This window comes from Nomascus leucogenys, chromosome 12 (assembly GCF_006542625.1).
Source record: "Nomascus leucogenys isolate Asia chromosome 12, Asia_NLE_v1, whole genome shotgun sequence".
Lineage (NCBI taxonomy): Eukaryota > Metazoa > Chordata > Mammalia > Primates > Hylobatidae > Nomascus > Nomascus leucogenys.
Window position 1 is genome coordinate 31690196 of NC_044392.1, and position 16969 is coordinate 31707164.

The 16969-nt window shown below is 36.9% G+C and overlaps 1 protein-coding gene across 3 annotated transcripts in view; it reads left to right on the forward strand.

Moving 5' to 3' along the window:
* Window positions 1-2814: 2814 nt before the first annotated feature.
* Window positions 2815-16969, forward strand: part of KIFAP3 (kinesin associated protein 3) — a 163987-nt gene continuing 149832 nt past the window's right edge. For 2 of the 3 annotated variants that reach the window (XM_030823994.1, XM_003258855.3), the window contains exon 1: window positions 2815-3161. In XM_030823994.1, the coding sequence (XP_030679854.1) occupies window positions 3130-3161 (32 nt within the window). In that variant the 5' untranslated portion in view covers window positions 2815-3129. Of the gene's footprint in view, window positions 3162-8703; window positions 10121-16969 lie in introns of those variants that run through there. The other variant, XM_003258856.3, reaches the window with a different exon arrangement.

Here is a 16969-nt window from a genome sequence, read left to right on the forward strand (position 1 = left end):
ATACTTCATAGGTGATCTTGCATGCTTCCTATTATATATACTATCAGGTAGCATCACTACTAATGTGTCCAGAATTTATTCCTTCTGGTGGGTTCTTGGTCTCACTGACTTCTAGAATGAAGCCGCGGACCTTCATGGTGAGTGTTACAGCTCTTAAAGATGGTGTGTCTGGAGTTGTTCCTTCAGATGTTCAGATGTGTCCAGAATTTCTTCCTTCCAGTGGATTTGTGGTCTTGCTGACTTCAGGAGTGAAGCCATGGACCTTCGTGGCAAGTGTTATAGCTCTTTAAAGGTGGTGAGGACCCAAAGAGTGAGCAGCAGCAAGATTTATTGTGAAGAGTGAAAGAACAAAGTGTGGAAGCAGACACAAGTGGGTAGCTGCTGCTGGCTCTGGTGGCCGGCTTTTATTCTCTTGTTTGGCCCTGCCCACATCCTGCTGATTGGTCCATTTTACAGAGTGCTGATTGGTGCATTTACAATCCCTCAGCTAGACACAGCGTGCTGATTGGTGTGCTTTTACAGAGTGCTGATTGGTGCGCTTACAATCCTTTAGCTAGACACAGAGCACTGATTGGTGCATTTTTACAGAGTGCTGATTGGTGCATTTACAATCCCCTAGCTAGACAGAAATGTTCTCCAAGTCCCCACCCAACCCAGAAGTCCCGCTGGCTTCACCGCTCACTAATGATGCTATTTGCTTGTCTGTTTAAAATGCTGACAGCCAGATCTCCTCATTGTAAAGTAACATTTCTTTTCCTTTAGAATTAACAAGAAATATGTGAGGTAAAACTTTGCCTCACTTTAAATTGTTTTAAAGTAAATTAATAGGGCTTATTTGAATCCATTGTTTATTGGGGATTGCAAAATAGTAACTATCATTATTTTTCTCCATTCCTACCAGGTATTTTCTGTTAAGAAGAGCTTTTCCTTGTTAAAAGGAGGTGAAATCTGGTTTATTTCCAAAAGCATTAGATTAAATCCTTGTCTCTTTTAATTACCAGCTTTCAGAGTAAAGATCTGATGTAGTAGTTGCCTCCAATGGAAGTGGGGTTCTTTTTTCCGTTTTTCTATGTTGTTGAGTATCATTATGGATTTCATTTTTTTATTTAATGTGTTAAATCAATCCCAGTAATTCCATTTGATACCCAAATTGCCTCAAATTCATCAGTGTCCTTTTTACATAATCTTATCTTATTAGTCTTTGACTATGTCCTTACTGTCAAGCATAAAATGTTCCAGGCTCATCTTGTACTTTTCCTGCCACAGACAGACAGCTTATCTAGTTCAGTCCCAGTTTCACCTATCTATTTATTGCTCTGGTTTCCAGCTCTCTCTTTCTTTCTGGCCTCTGGGCATTTTCTCTAGGGTTTTTTTGTTGCTATTGTTTTTTCAAACTCAGGGTCGCATTTTTTCAACACCAAATATTTATTCAGTGACAACTATGGGCTGAATGCAAAAGTGAACAAAATAAGTTCTCTGAGCTCAAGGAGCTAACTTACTTTCCAAAAATCCTTGTTATATTATCTATGTATTTTAATGTATATTTTGGTCTTCCAATTTTAGGTATTCTGAAGATTTTAAAGTAATCTAGCCTGCTATATTACCATTAAAGGTGTTATAAATGACAATTTGTAAAATTTTACATTCGTTTGCAGAATTAATATTTAAAAAAACAAAAAATAGGAAGTCCAATGAGGAAGGAATTGCAGTACTCTAGGTATAAAGTGATTAGACTATTGGTAGAAGTAAGAATGGAGAAAAAACTGGACTACCTGAATATCTTGAAGGAAGAAAAGATAGAATTTTGTAACACTTTAGTAAGAGGGCATGATACAGAGGAAGGAGTCAAAATTAGCTTCAAATTTTCTTCCCTGGCAGAATGAAAGAATGACTATAACATCTACAGAAATAGTGTAGCTGGTGTGAATGGGTGGAAAGATAAAAATATATTTTGTTGGGTAAGGACTGTATTTCTATATTTAATATACCATGCAGTGCCTCAACATGGTGTTTTACACATAACGGATAATCAATAATTGCATCAATGTACTGCATTTGAACAAAGCAGCAGAGCAACTACGTGCACGTCTCAAAGCAACTGGGAAAACAGGACTAGAAGACAGTGAATAAGTGACAAGATTATAGGTGAGGAGGGGGAGTGGAGGTGCTTTCTTTGCATCCCTAGAGCCTGGTTTGGTGTTTGGCACACAGTCAGCCCTCAATTCACATTTATCAAATAAATGAACCTAAATCATTTGCATAGACGTAATAGCTGAACCCATGGGAATAGATCTTAAACCAGAGAACATGCAGTTAAAAAAGAACGCTTCTTTCCTATGCCCTGCACTGCTAACAATAGCCTGCCTCAGAAAAAGCAATTCTAAACATACCTTGAGTTAGGGATAATTGGTGGAGTTGGAATTTCAGGAACTGTTTTTTGTTGTTGTTGTTTGTTTGTTTGTTTTGGTTGGGGGAGATGTATTCTAGATTTAAGACATCAAAGTGACAGACTTGCCACCTTCAAAGTTGATATTAATTATATCCATTTTGTACAACGGTCGGATTATCTCCACAAGTTAGAGCTTTTAAGTGCAATCAGTGCCATTCAGGCCCCCAAATAGAAACCTCCCTTATTAGCTGGACTGCTCTATAGCATTCGCTAACCAAAAGGTTATTAGATTCCCCTCCCTCCTTTCAAGCTGACCTGACAGCCCTTTCTATTCCCATCCTCAAGGGGGCGGCGACTACGGAGCCACTCCTTACCCACAGACGCTCAAATCTGCACCAAATCTTCCCTGCTCGGCTCCCCGGTGCGTCAAACTCTGAGGCCAGCGCCTCAGACTGAGCCTGCGCATACTAGTGGTACAGAGCAAGCGCATGCGTCCTGACGGCTCGGCATAGGCGACTCTGGGCGGGTCTGGGCCGCTCCAGTGTTTTGGGGCACAGAAGCTGTGGGAGGAGCTGGAGGCTTCACCGTGGTAACCACAGCGCCGCTGCTGCCCCGCCTTGCAGGCCTCAGGACTGTCATCGCCTCTGGGTGTGAGGGTACTTTGGCCACCGTCCCCGGAAATAGCCGCGCCTGCCTCTCAGATACCCCATCCTCCTCCCCACGCCGCTGCCGCTGCCGCCATGCAAGGGGAGGACGCCAGATACCTCAAAAGGTGACGACTCCCCAGGCTCTGTCCTACCCTCCTTGCCAGGGCCCTGCAGATGTTCTTGGGTTGGCTGTGAGATGTCACTGGGCAACGCTAGTTTAGAAGAGGGGATGGGAAGCAGGGAGAGAAGTCACCGAAAGGAGAGGGAAAAGGTGAAGCGGGGAAAAAAGGAGAGAGCTCTGCGGGGGTTTCAAGGTCCTTTGACCTGACTTGGCGGAGCCCTGACAGCATTGAAAGATGGTTTCTTCGCTGCATCACCTTATTCCAGGGGGAGAGGGAGGTAGGGCAAGGTAAACCGCGTCTTCGTTTTTTTTTCCCCCTCTTCCCAGACGCCACTTTCCCATAATAGATAAATCCCATGAGAGCCTGGGAATAAAGTCTGGTGCATCCGCCCTCAGGCCTCAGTTTGGGGTTCATTGCCATGGGGTTTTGAAATGATGAAGGGGAAAGAAGTGGTGGATTCTACTTTTTGGAAGGCTGGATTGAGATGTTGATTTCCAGTCTCTTTCTGCTTTCCGCATCCATGTCATGCATTTGACTCCCATGTATACAACATAATTTTTGTAGGACATTTAGTAATTATTAAGGGGCTTGTTCAGAAGCTTGATGACAATAAAATAGGCCATAATTTCTTTTAAATATTTATAGTATCACTCAAAAAAATTGTAGTCTGTTGGGATTATTTGGCTGCTGGCAAATAGTCAGATCATTCCTGATTTGAAAAAAAAAAAAAAAAAGATACCTCCCACTGGACCAAGAGTAAGCAGTGATCCAATAGAAAAAAATTTTAATTCAGTACTGATTCAGTAAATACCCTGGAAAAGTCACATGTATTCCTTTGGGCACGGTTTCCTCATCTGAAAATGGGACAGGTGTTACCTTCTGAGAGACTCAAGGACGAAAGATGAAATACTTTTTAAAAATAAAACATGAATGTAAGGTGGTGGTATTATTTCAAGTCATAATACACTTGTAGTGAATATTTTTATTCTGGCTTGGCTGAGCTCTCATCATCACAGAAAGATCTTCCAGGTGTTAGTAGACTCATAAAAGGGATTCAAACAATTGTATAATAAATAAATCAACTGTATTGTCCTGGCAAGACAGGCATGTATTGACTGTCTTTTTCATTTTATGTAAATATATCTGAAACTGGCAAATAGCCAGACTTTGTCAGTAAAAATTTTCAAATGAATATATAAGCCTACATCAGTGTTTATTTCCTCACTGAATTTTACTTAACGTTGGTTTTTAAAATACCTTGGTTAAAAATTTTGTGACAGAAGAAAATAGTCTTTTAACTTTAAATTCAAAATTGTTCTGGAACAAAGAGCCGCTGTTATACCATTAGCTGATTTTCATGTAATATATTTGTGTCAGAGGTAGTTTTTCTTAACATTATCATACCAGTATGGACACCCAGGCATACTGTGACTTACAATTCTCAACCTATTGTTTGCTTTTAGATACATACTATCTAGAGTTCCAAAATTAAAACCAAGCCAGTAAGTGTAATGTTTGAAGTAAAATAAGATTAGAATCTGGAAAGGTTGAAAAATAGATTTCTCAATTTCATCTAATTTTTAGTATAAATAATAAAAAGTTTGAATTGTCTGTTTTCAGACTAGAAATATACAGGAGACATGTATTTATACAGGCCTGATGGAAAACATTTGTGATGTCTGATAGAACCTTCCATTTTAATTATTGTTTTTTGACCATGATTACATATATTCTTTAACAATATTTTTACTTTTATATTTTGTTTTTAACAAGACAGCAGATAGCAGCATATTTTCAGTCCCTTCCTACCTGAATAATTCCATATTTTGGTCTTACAAAAATAATTTTTTTTGGATCCCTATGTGTTTTGGTTGGTTCTTACATGCCTTTCCCTTTATCTGGAACTTGCCCTGTTCTTTGCCCAGCTAATTCCTCATCTTTCCTGTTTTGACATAAATACCACTTTTTCCAGAAAGCTTTCCTGAACTTCCCTTTCCCACCTCACAATCCAGGTCAGGTATACACCCGTTAGGGTCTCATGATACTTAATACCTTGTTTTTCCCTAAACTTACTACTTTATATTTCCTTCTGGTTGATAAAGTTCATGAAGGTAAGGTGCTGTGTAACTATCTTACTGCCCATTGTATCCCCAGCATTTAGCAAGGTGCCTGAAACATAGATTATTAAGTAAAGTCAGAGTAAGACTAGAAAGAAATATGAGCCAAATCATATGGGACTTATGAGCTTTAGTAAAGAGTTGAGGCTTTATTTTGAGTGCATTAGTGAACTATTGAAGGATATTAAAAGTGAACGACATTTGTTCATTCATTTAATAGTTGAGATTCTACTGTGTAAAAGTCATTAAGCCAAGTGATTTTTTGTAAATGAAACATTCATATTTTGTAAATGAAACATATATTCCCTGCCTTCATGGCATTTACACTCTAGCAAGTAATACAGACTTTAAAATATACTGATATTTATTGTGTTTATAAGTGCTATATGAAAAAAGTATGTGGCTTTTGTGTCAAGCATTTCTCACATGGTATATCAAGGTCCATCTGTGTTGTAGTATGTGTCAGTACTTCATTCCTTTATATAGCTGCATAATATTTGCTGTGGTTTGGATATAGTTTGTTTCCACCAAAGCTCATGTTAAAACTTGGTCCCCCAGTGTGGCAGTGTGGCAGTGTTGGGAGCTGGAGCCTGGGAGGTGTTTCAGTTTTGGGGGTGGATCCCTCATGAATGGCTTGGTGCTGTTTTTGCCCGAGTTAGTGAATTCTTGCTCTGGTGAGACTGGATTAGTTCTCTTGGGAATGGATTAGTTCCCTCTAGAGTTGGTTGTTATAAAGCCAGGAAGACCCTTGGGTATTCTCTTTTCTCACTTCCCCTTTGATCTTGTCCACTGTGTTATAATGAAGCATAAAAGCCCTCACTGGAAGCCAGGGTCATGCCCTTGAACTTCCCAGCCTACAGAACTGTAAGCTAAATAAACCCCTTTTCCTTATAAATTACCTAGTCTCAGGTATTCTGTTATAGCAACGTAAAATTGACTAATTCAGTATTCCATTTTATGGATATACCACATTTTGTTTATTTATTACTCATCTGGTAATGGACATTTGGGTTGTATCTACCTATTGGCTATTGGGAATAAAGCTGCTGTGAACATTACTGTACAGGTTTTTGTTTGAACACCTGTTTTCTATCTTCTGGTGTATACCTAGGCCTGGAATTGCCAGACTGTATGGTAATTCTATGTTTAATTCATTGAGGAACCACTAAAGTGTTTTCCCTGGTGACTGCACCATTTTACATTCCCACCAGCAATGTATAAGAATTCAGTTTTTCCATATCCTCACTAACACCTGTTATTTTCTGTTCTATAATTATTACTATGCTAGTGGATATCAAATGGTATCCTATTTTGGTATTGATTTGCCTTTCCCTAATTACTAATGACATTGAGCTTTTCATGTGCTTTTTGGCTATTTGTCTTTATTCTTTGGGAAAAGGAGTTCTTTATAATAGAACCTTGTCAGATACATGATTTACAGATACTTTGTCCCATTCTGTGGGTTTTCTTCGCACTATCTTGGTATGCAAAAGTTTCATATGCAAACATTTTTAATTTTGGTGAAGTCTAATTTATTCTTTTGTTGCTCATGCTTTTGGCATCATTATTTAAGAAACCACTGCTAAATCCAAGGTCATGAAGGTTTGTCCCTCTGTTTTCTTCTAAGTGTTTTATAGTTTTAGCTCTTAGATTTAATATCCTTGATCCATCTCGAGTTAGTTATTGTCTATGGTATATGGCAAGGGTCCATCTTCAGTCTTTTATATGTGAATATCTAGTTGTTCTGACATCATTTGTCAGAACAAACGTCAGAAAAGAACAATTGACTGTTCTTTTCCTCCATGAATGGTTTGGGCAATTTTTTTGAAAATTAAATGACCAAAAATGTTGGGGTTTATTCCTGCACTGTCAATTATATTTCATTGATCTATCTGTCCATGTGCTAGTACCTCACTGTTTGGATTACTGAAGCTTTGTAGTGAGTTTTGAAATCCAGAAGTGTGAGTCCTCCAACTTTGTTGTTCTTTTTCAAGATTGTTTCAGCTATTTAGGGTTCCTTGTATTTCCATTTGAATTTTAGGGTTGGCTTTTTCATTTCTGCAAAAAAAGCTGTTGAAACTTTGGGAATATAATGAATCTATAGATCACTTTGGGGAATATTGCCATCTTAGCAATATTAAGTCCTTCAGTCCATGAACATGTGATTTCTTTTCATTTAGTTCATATTAATTTCTTTCAGCAACTTTTTGTTTTCAGTATACAGTTGTTCCTTGGTTACATTTACTCCTGAGTGTTTTATTCTTTTTGATGCTATTGGAAATGAAATTTTCTAAATTTCCTTTTCATATTTTTCAGCTCCAATATATAGAAAAACAGTGGATTTTTTGGGGGTGTTCTGATCTATTCTCCAACTTTGCTGAATTTGTTTATTAGCTCTGGCCAGTTTTTTGTGCCACTTTTAGAATTTTCTATATATAAGATTACGTCTTCTGCAGATAGAAATAATTTTACTTCTTTTTTCAATCTGGATGCCTTTTTATTTTTTTTCCCATGCCTCATTGCTCTGGCTAGAATTTCCAGTACTATGTTGAATAGAAGTCAGGAAAGTGGATTAACATTCTTGTCTTGTTCCTGATCTTAGGGGGAAAGCTTTCATTCTTTCACCATTGAGTATGATATTGGCTGTAGATTTTTCATATATGCCCTTTATTATGTTAAGGGATTTTTCTTCTATTTCTAATTTATCAAGTACTTTTATCATGAGAAGACGTTGGGTTTTGTCAGATGCTTTTTTCTGCATCAAGTGAGATAATCATGTACTTTTTCTCTTCATTCCATTAATGTGGTGTATTGTATTGAAATGCCCATGTGGCCATGTTGTGTGGTCCTTTTAATACACTCCTGGATTCTGTTTGCTAGTATTTTGAGGATTTTCACATCGACATTCATAAAGGATATTGGTCTGTAGGTTTTCCTGTAGTGTCTTTGTCTTGCTTTGGTATCAGGGTAATGGTGGCCTCATGGAATGAATTAGGAAGTGTTTCCTCTACTGTTACATATTTTGGAAGAGTTTGAGGGGTATTTATGTTAATTTGTCTTTAAATGCTTGGTAGAATTCACCAGTGAAGCCATCTGGTACTGGACTGTTCTTTGTTGAAAGGTTTACGATTACTGATTCAATCACCTTACTTCTAGTTCTATTCAGATTTTCTATGTCTTTTGATTCAGTTTTGGTAGTTTGTGTGTTTCTAGGAATTATTCTTTTTTATGTAGGTTATCCAATTTGTTGGTGTTCATATTATTCTCTTGTAATTTTTTAATCATCAAAAGAGCAGCAGTAATGTCCCACTTTCATTTCTGATTTTAGTAATTTGAGTCTCTTCTTTTTTAGTCAGTCTAACTAAAAGTTTTCCAAAAATGTTTGTTGATCTTTTCAAAGAACTAACCTTTGGTTTCGTTTTATCTATTCTTTTTCTAGTCTCTATTTCTTATATTGCTGCTTTTTATTATTTCCTTCTGCTAGCTTGGGGTTTTGTTTGCTCTTCTTTTTCTAGCCCCTTAAGGTGTAAAATTAGGTTATTAATTCAAAATCTTTTATTTATTTTTTTAAATAGAGCGTCAGTATAGAGTGTCTTATTGTGGATCTCTTTGAATTTATCTTTGAATTTCATTGAGCTTCTTGGATGTGTAAGTTTATCTTTGGTCTAATTTGGGAAGTTTTTGACTGTTTTTTTCCCCAGTATTCTCTATGTTTCTTTCTTCCTCTCCTTTCATACCCTCATTATGCATATGTTGGTATACTAGATGGTGTTCCATAAGTCTCTTAGACTCTGTTTATTTTTTTTCATTCTGTTTTCTTTCTGTGCCTCAAAATGGACAGTTTCATTTGACGTATCTTCAAGTTTGCTGATTCTTTTCTCTCTCTGCTCAGATCTGCTGTTAAAAACCCTGTAGTGATCTTTTTATTTTAGTTATTGTACTTTTCAGCTCTAGTATTTTTATTTGGATCCTTATGATAATATATTTTTAAACTATTTATTTGTTGAGACATTGTGTTTCTGCTTTTTCTTAGTTATTTGCAATGGTTTCTTTTTGCTCTTTGGACATATTTAAGACAGTTGATTTAAAGTCTTTGATAAGTCCAGTGTTTGTGCTGTAGCATGGATAGTTTCTGTTAATTTTTTTGTTCTGAGAATGAGAATGAGTTTCTTGTTTCTTTGCATGTTTCATATTTTTGTTGTTGAAAACTGGGTATTTTGAATATTATGATGTCCAAAGGAAAAAAAGAAAAGAAAAAAATACTCTTCGGGTCTTTGTAGGTTGACTCAGTGTTTGGATATGCCTTCAACACTTAGCCAGGCAATTTAGTTTTACCTTAGCCTTCATTTGCTGCTTGCACAGAGCCTAAAGACCAGCCAGAGGTAAAAGCTTGTGATCTTCCCAGGTTTTTTCTGGGTATGTATTCTGCCCTCAGCTTGCTCGTGGATTTCTAGATTTCTCTTTACATGCAATAGCTTTTCAAAGCATCTATTCCCCCAAAATGTCTGACTCCCTGGACTTTCTTCTTAGGCTTTCAGCATGTGTTTTGTTTGACCCAACTATTACTATTTATCCCAGGGGCCAGCAGCTTGTATGCTTGGCTTTCACTGATTTCAGTGACTGCATAGCCGCACTATCCTGATAATAGTTTAAAATTAGTCAAAACAAAGGAAAGCCCCTTGCAGCAGACCTCAAAGGAAACCTCATTCAGTTGCAAAACAATCAGACAAAATTCCTTGGGAGCAAGGTCCACTTGGCTCCTCTAGAACCAAGTATTAACAGTGGGAACGTGGGCTGCCATCTTTAAGACTGCCACTGTGCTTGAGAGTGGGGTGGATGTCTAGGGTAAGTGAAAAGACCATAATGATCGCCTACCTTGTTTCTGTAACCTTTCTTCGGATTAAACATTCACTTGGTTGCTGTAAACCTTTGACTATCTTCCAGAGTTCTGATGAGGTTGATTGTGATAGTTTTTTTGCCAAGTTTTTAGTGCTTCTGGGGAGTGCCATCCTCTAGAGGTCCCTACTCTGCCGTTTTCACGGATGTCACTTAGCATTATCTTTTCATATATTGCTTCTGTCCCCATTCTCTCTCACCTTTTTTCTGGAACTTCAAGTACATATACTAGACCTACTCAGTATGCATTGCTGAATTATACTTTTGCTTGTATTTTACATCTTTTTGTCTCTATGTTTTATTCTGGGTGTTTTCTTCTGACTTATATTTTACACCACAAATTATTTCCTTACCTGTATCTAATCTGCCATTAAACCTATTTATTTATTATTATTCTTAATTTTGGTTATTGTATTTTTAACTCTAGAAATTAAAAAATAATATCTAGTTTTTTCTGAAGATGACTATTCTTTGAGTATCATGTATAGGAATATAAATGTATAAATAATCATTTGAGGCCCAGGATGATGTTCTCTTTTTCCAGAGAAGATTATATTTTGTTTATGTTAGTAAGGACTACTGAAAATTTAGGGTCACCTTAATTAGTTCTCAGAGATTCAACTACATTAAACTGGGGTTTTTAGTCTTGTTGGTGACTGATCTGCATCTGTTTCACAGTTACTCTTAGGAGGTAGTTCTGTTTCCAGCTTAAAGCTTGGAGCTTTACCAGAGCCACTGTTGTTTAGTGCACTCTAGAATCCAGTTTTTGTGTCTCTAGCCTCGTGATTATTAAAAGATTCTCAACCTCTCAGCCCTCTCTTTTCAGTTAGCAGATACCTCTAGGGAAAAGTAGCCTCGAATTCAAGATTTACCTCTCTTCATTTTCTTTTTCTCCTGGATCTTGGCACTGTAATTTTTTCTGCCTTTTTAGTTCTCTTATGGCCTCAAACAGATATACATGTATGTGTTTTTACCCTCAGCTTTTAAGATTTTCTTAGAAGATGCATTGGTTTGAATTACCTTAATCCTCTATTTCTCCATTACCAAGTCTAATGTTAGTAATAGAAATATAAAACTTGTTTTGGTTTTACCAATATGAAAAGCATCAGGAATTGTAAATATTTGAGTACATATAAGAGATTATTCCCCTCTTAATTTTTTAAATATATGTATGACTTGAAAGCAAAAATTATGAAATTTCTGTGTGAGTTTATAAGGTATGTACACATATGCATATGACAGCTATAACATAAAGAATGGGGGGGTGTAGGCAATAGACCTACAGTTTGTAAAGTAGCACAGCATTAACTCTTAAATACCTTGTGAAAAAAAAAGGTAACTAAAACATTGTTTTTCCTAAAGCAACCACCAAAAACAATTTTTAAAAGTATAGCGAAAACATCTACACAAAATGGAATTTAAAAAAATAATAATTCACAGGGCTGTTAGGAAAATAATCAAAGTATAGATGGGCCAAACAGGAAATAAAAATGAAGTGATAGATCTGAATCTAAGTATGTCAGTAATTGCATTAAATGATCCAAAACAGTAATGTCCAATAGAACTTTCTTCCCTGATGGAAATGACTTAGAGCTGCATCATCAAATCATAGCCACTGGCTATATGGCTAATGAACACTTTGAACGTGGTTAGTACAGCTAAGGAATTGCATTTTAAATTATTTTTAAAATGTAATATATTTAAATTTAATTTTAAATAGACTCATGTGGCTAGTGACTATTGTATCAGACAGCATAGGTTTTAATGTTCCAGTGGAAAGGCAGGGATTACCAATATTTCTTTTCTTTTTTTTTTTGAGATGGAGTCTCACTCTGTCACCCAGCCAGGAGTGCAGTGCAGTGGCACAGTCTCAGCTCACTGCAAGCTCCATCTCCCGGGTTCATGCCTTTCTCCTGCCTCAGCCTCCCAAGTAGCTGGGACTACAGGTGCCCGCCACCACGCCCAGCTAATTTTTTGTATTTTGTAGTAGAGACAGGGTTTCACCATGTTAGCCAGGATGGTCTTGATCTCCTGACCTCGTGATCCACCCACCTTGGCCTCCCAAAGTGCTGGGATTACAGGTGTGAGCTACTGCGCCCAGCCACCAATATTTCTTAAGAAAAAAAAAAAAAAAGAAAGAAAAGCAACACCCAACTATCTGTCATAAAAAGTATAAAAAAATATACTTTTAAGTATAGACGTGGTAAGTTAATGGTAAATGGATGCAATCAAACAGTAAGCATAAGAATGCTAAAATGACCATATTAATGTCAGATAAAATAGGCTTTAAGAAAACGTATACTGTAAAAACTACAGAGGAGTATTTCATACTGATAAAATCTGCTACATCCAGACAGTTTTAAAGTCAAATTCTACAAAATTTTTGGGAAGCAGATGCTTCCAATTATATACAACTCTTCCAAGAAGTCTAGAAAGAAAGGATACTCCTCAACTAATTTATATTAAGATTTTAGAATAATCTCCATATGAAAGTCAGAAAAAGGACATTAGAAAGGAAAATGGCAGGCTGAATGAGCAAGGATGCAAATTTAATCTAACAGTGCTTTAAGACAGCATTAACAAGTTATGCTTATTCTAAGAATATAAGTATGGTTTTATGTATTTAATGAATTTGATGTAGTATATTTATGAATTAAAGAAGAACAGTACATGATCCTCCAATGGATGCAGAAAAACATTTGATGACGTTCACTACACATTCATGATTTAAGGAAAAAACTAAAGCCATAAATAAAAGGGAATTATGATATAAACATATTAAATGAGGAAACTAGCCAGGTGTGGTGGCTCATGCCTGTCATCCCAGCACTTTGGGAGGCTGAGGCTTGTGGATCACTTGAGCCCAGGAGTTCAAGACTAGCCTGGGCAATATGTTGAAACCCCATCTCTATAAAAAATACAAAACTTAGTTGGGCATGGTGGTGCATGCCTGTAGTCCCAGCTACTTGGAAGGCGGAGGTAGGAGGATTGCCTGAGCCTGGGAGTGAGCTGCATTGAGCTGTGATCACACCACTGCACTTCGGCCTAGGTGACAGAGTGAGACTCTTTCTCAAAAAATAAAATAATATCAATAAATGAGGAAACTTTAGAAACATTTCCCTTAACATTAAGGATGATCCAAGGATACCTATGTAACCACCTCAACATTTCACCAGGAGTCCTAAACAGGTAGTAAGATAAGAAATAGAAAAGGTATAAAGATAGGAAGAGAAGAAATGAAACTGATATTATTCACAAATTGTATGTTAGTCTGTAGAGAAAACCTAAAATAATGTTCAAGCTATTGGCATTAATATCAAGGTGTTAAGCAACCGTTGCTGGATATAACATCTATATACCTCCCACCCCCAAATTGAATTTTGATATAGTTGGTTAAATGTTGTTAGCAAAAACGTTATTTACAAATGCAAATAACAATATAAGGTACTTGGGAATAAATCTAATAATAAATAATGGGCATCACCTTTCTAGAGAAATTTATATCATTTCATTAAAAGAAAATTAAATCTTAAGTAGATTTATCATTTTCATGGATAGATGCCTTAATCTGAAAATTCATTATGTCAGTCATTATCCCAAAAGGGATTTTAATGAATTTGAAACACAATTTTAAATTTTTAAGTGGACTGGCAAAGGTCCCACAATACTGAGAAAAATATGGAAGAGCCGGGTTGGGAACACTTCCCTCAGGTATTGATGTAAAAATAGCTCAGTAAACCAACTGAATAAAATGAAAAGCCTAGAAATAGACAGACATGTGATGTAATCGCCTGTGGGTTATTCTTGCCCACTACAGAGAAAAAAACAACTCACTGTGACAGCACTATTGCAGTAGAGTAAGAGTTTAATAATTGCAGGGCTAGCCAAGCAGCAGGGTGGGAGCGTTACTCACACAAGCCTCCCCCAAAACTTGGAAGTTAGGGTTTTTCAAGGACAGTTTGAAGGGCAGGGGGCTAGAAAATGGGAGATACTGATTGATTGACTTGGGGATGATATTATAGCAGGTTTAGCTATCTTCTTGTGCTGAGTCAGTTCCTGGGTGGGGATCACAGAGCCAGTTGAATTAGTTCAGTGGTGTGAGTCACAGGTCCAGGTGGAGTCAGTCAGTGGCCAGAATACAAAAGTCTGAAAAATATCTCAAAGACTAATCTTAGGTTTTGACAATAGTGTTGTTATCTATCAGAGCAATTGGGGAAGATACAAATCTTGTGACCTCTGGAGCAGTAGATTATTATAGAAAGGCAAACTAGGGAACAATGGCTGGTTATCGTTTAACTGGCTTAGCAGAATTTAGGTCCCTCCCATAATTCTAATATTGGGGCCTTTCATTAGTCTTACAAAGGTGGTTTCAGGGCTATTTTTGGGAAGGGATTGTTATCATTTTTGTTTTAGAGTCGATAGAGGCAGGTAGCATGTGAGGTTGGAAGCAAGGTGGGGTAAGGTTAGATTTCTCTCACTGTTATAATTTTTGCAAAGGTGGTTTTATTCCCATCTTTGCAAAGATGTAACATTGCCAACCAGTGGTAAAAAAAAAAAAAAAAAAAAAAAAAAAAGACTATAAATAAATTTTTATTTCTAAGCTGTAGGGTCACAATGTATCAGTGGGTTATGAATAGGATAGAGTGTTTTTCATATGATAAGAATAGGCATGATTTCATGAATTTTTTGTTTCATTTATGTGTGTAGTAGGTACATACTGGTTCAAGATGCAAAATGTGCTTGACTATGACTTGTACCAAAAAAAAAAAAAAAAAGCAAAAAAAGTTTAAAAGACACAGCAAAACCTGCTGATACAATTGGTTGTTTCTATGGAAAAACGTTAAAATTTATCCCCACAAAATACAAAAATAATATACAGATAAATCAAAGACAAAAATGTGAAAACTTTAAATATTTAGAACATGGAGGAAATTGATGACCTTGACCAGAGCTTTTCTGGTAGGGTAGGAGTAGAGTTTAGAGCCAAAGTCAAATTGGAATGGGTTCACATGTGAGTAGACTAATCAGAATGACTATCAAAACAAAAGAAGTTTTGTAAGCTTTGGGTCTGTTTTTTTAAAAAAATGAAAAAACCAAACACAAAAGGAGTTTTGTAACAATGAAAAGCAGTGTTAATAGGATTAATATCAAGGTGTTAAGCAACAGTGGCATTAAGCAATGTAGGGTTTGGGGGGGTGGGTTTTGTTTTTTTTTTTGCCTTTTAACCTGAGACATTTTCTTTTTTTTTTTTGATGGTATCTCATTGTGGTTTTATTTTATTTATTTATTTTACTCTTCTTTTAAATTATACTTCAAGTTCTAGGGTACATGTGCACAATGTGCAGGTTTGTTACATATGTATACATGTGCCATGTTGGTGTGCTGTACCCATTAACTCGTCATTTACATTAGGTATATCTCCTAATGCTATCCCTACCCACTCCCCCAACCCCACGACAGGCCCCGATGTGTGATGTTCCCCATCCTGTGTCCAAGTGTTCTCATTGTTCAGTTCCCACCTATGAGTGAGAACATGCGGTGTTTGGTTTTCTGTCCTTGTGATAGTTTACTGAGAATGATGGTTTCCAGCTTCATCCCTGTCCCTACAAAGGACATGAACACATTCTTTTTATGGCTGCATAGTATTCCATGGTGTATATGTGCCACATTTTCTTAATCCAGTCTATCATTGATAGACATTTGGGTTGGTTCCAAGTCTTTGCTATTGTGAATAGTGCCACAGTAAATATATGTGTGCATGTGTCTTTATAGCAGCATGATTTATAATCCTTTGGGTATATACCCAGTAATAGGATGGCTAGGTCAAATGGTATTTCTAGTTCTAAATCCTTGAGGAATCGCCACACTGTCTTCCACATGGTTGAACTAGTTTAAAGTCCCACCAACAGTGTAAAAGTGTTCCTATTTCTCCACATCCTCTCCAGCACCTGTTGTTTCCTGACTTTTTCATGATCGCCATCCTAACTAGTGTGAGATGGTATCTCATTGTGGTTTTGATTTGCATTTCTCTGATGGCCAGTGATGATGAGCATTTTTTCATGTGTCTGTTGGCTGCATAAATGTCTTCTTTTGAGAAGTGTCTGTTCATATCCTTCGACCACTTTTTGACAGGGTTGTTTGATTTTTTTCTTCTAAATTTGTTTAAGTTAGTTGTAGATTCTGGATATTAGCCGTTTGTCAGATGGGTAGATTGCAAAAATTTTCTCCCATTCTGTAGGTTGCTGTTCACTCTGATGGTAGTTTCTTTTGCTGTGCAGAAGCTCTTTAGTTTAATTAGATCCCATTTGTCAATTCTGGCTTTTGTTGCCATTGCTTTTGGTGTTGTAGACATGAAGTCCTTGCCCACACCTATGTCCTAAATGGTATTGCCTAGGTTTTCTTCTAGGGTTTTTATGGTTTTAGGTCTAACATTTAAGTCTTTAATCCACCTTGAATTAATTTTTGTGTAAGGTGTAAGGAAGGGATCCAGTTTTCAGCTTTCTGCATCTGGCTAGCCAGTTTTCCCAGCACCATTTATTAAATAGGGAATCCTTTCCCTATTGTATGTTTTTGTCAGGTTTGTCAAAGATGAGATTGTTGTAGATGTGTGGTATTATTTCTGAGGGCTCTGTTCTGTTCTATTGGTCTATATCTCTATTTTGGTACCAGTACCATGCTATTTTGGTTACTGTAGCCTTGTAGTATAGTTTGAAGTCAGGTAGTGTGATGCCTCCAGCTTTGCTCTTTTGGCTTAGGATTGTCTTGGCAATGTGGGCTCTTTTCTGGTTCCATATGAAC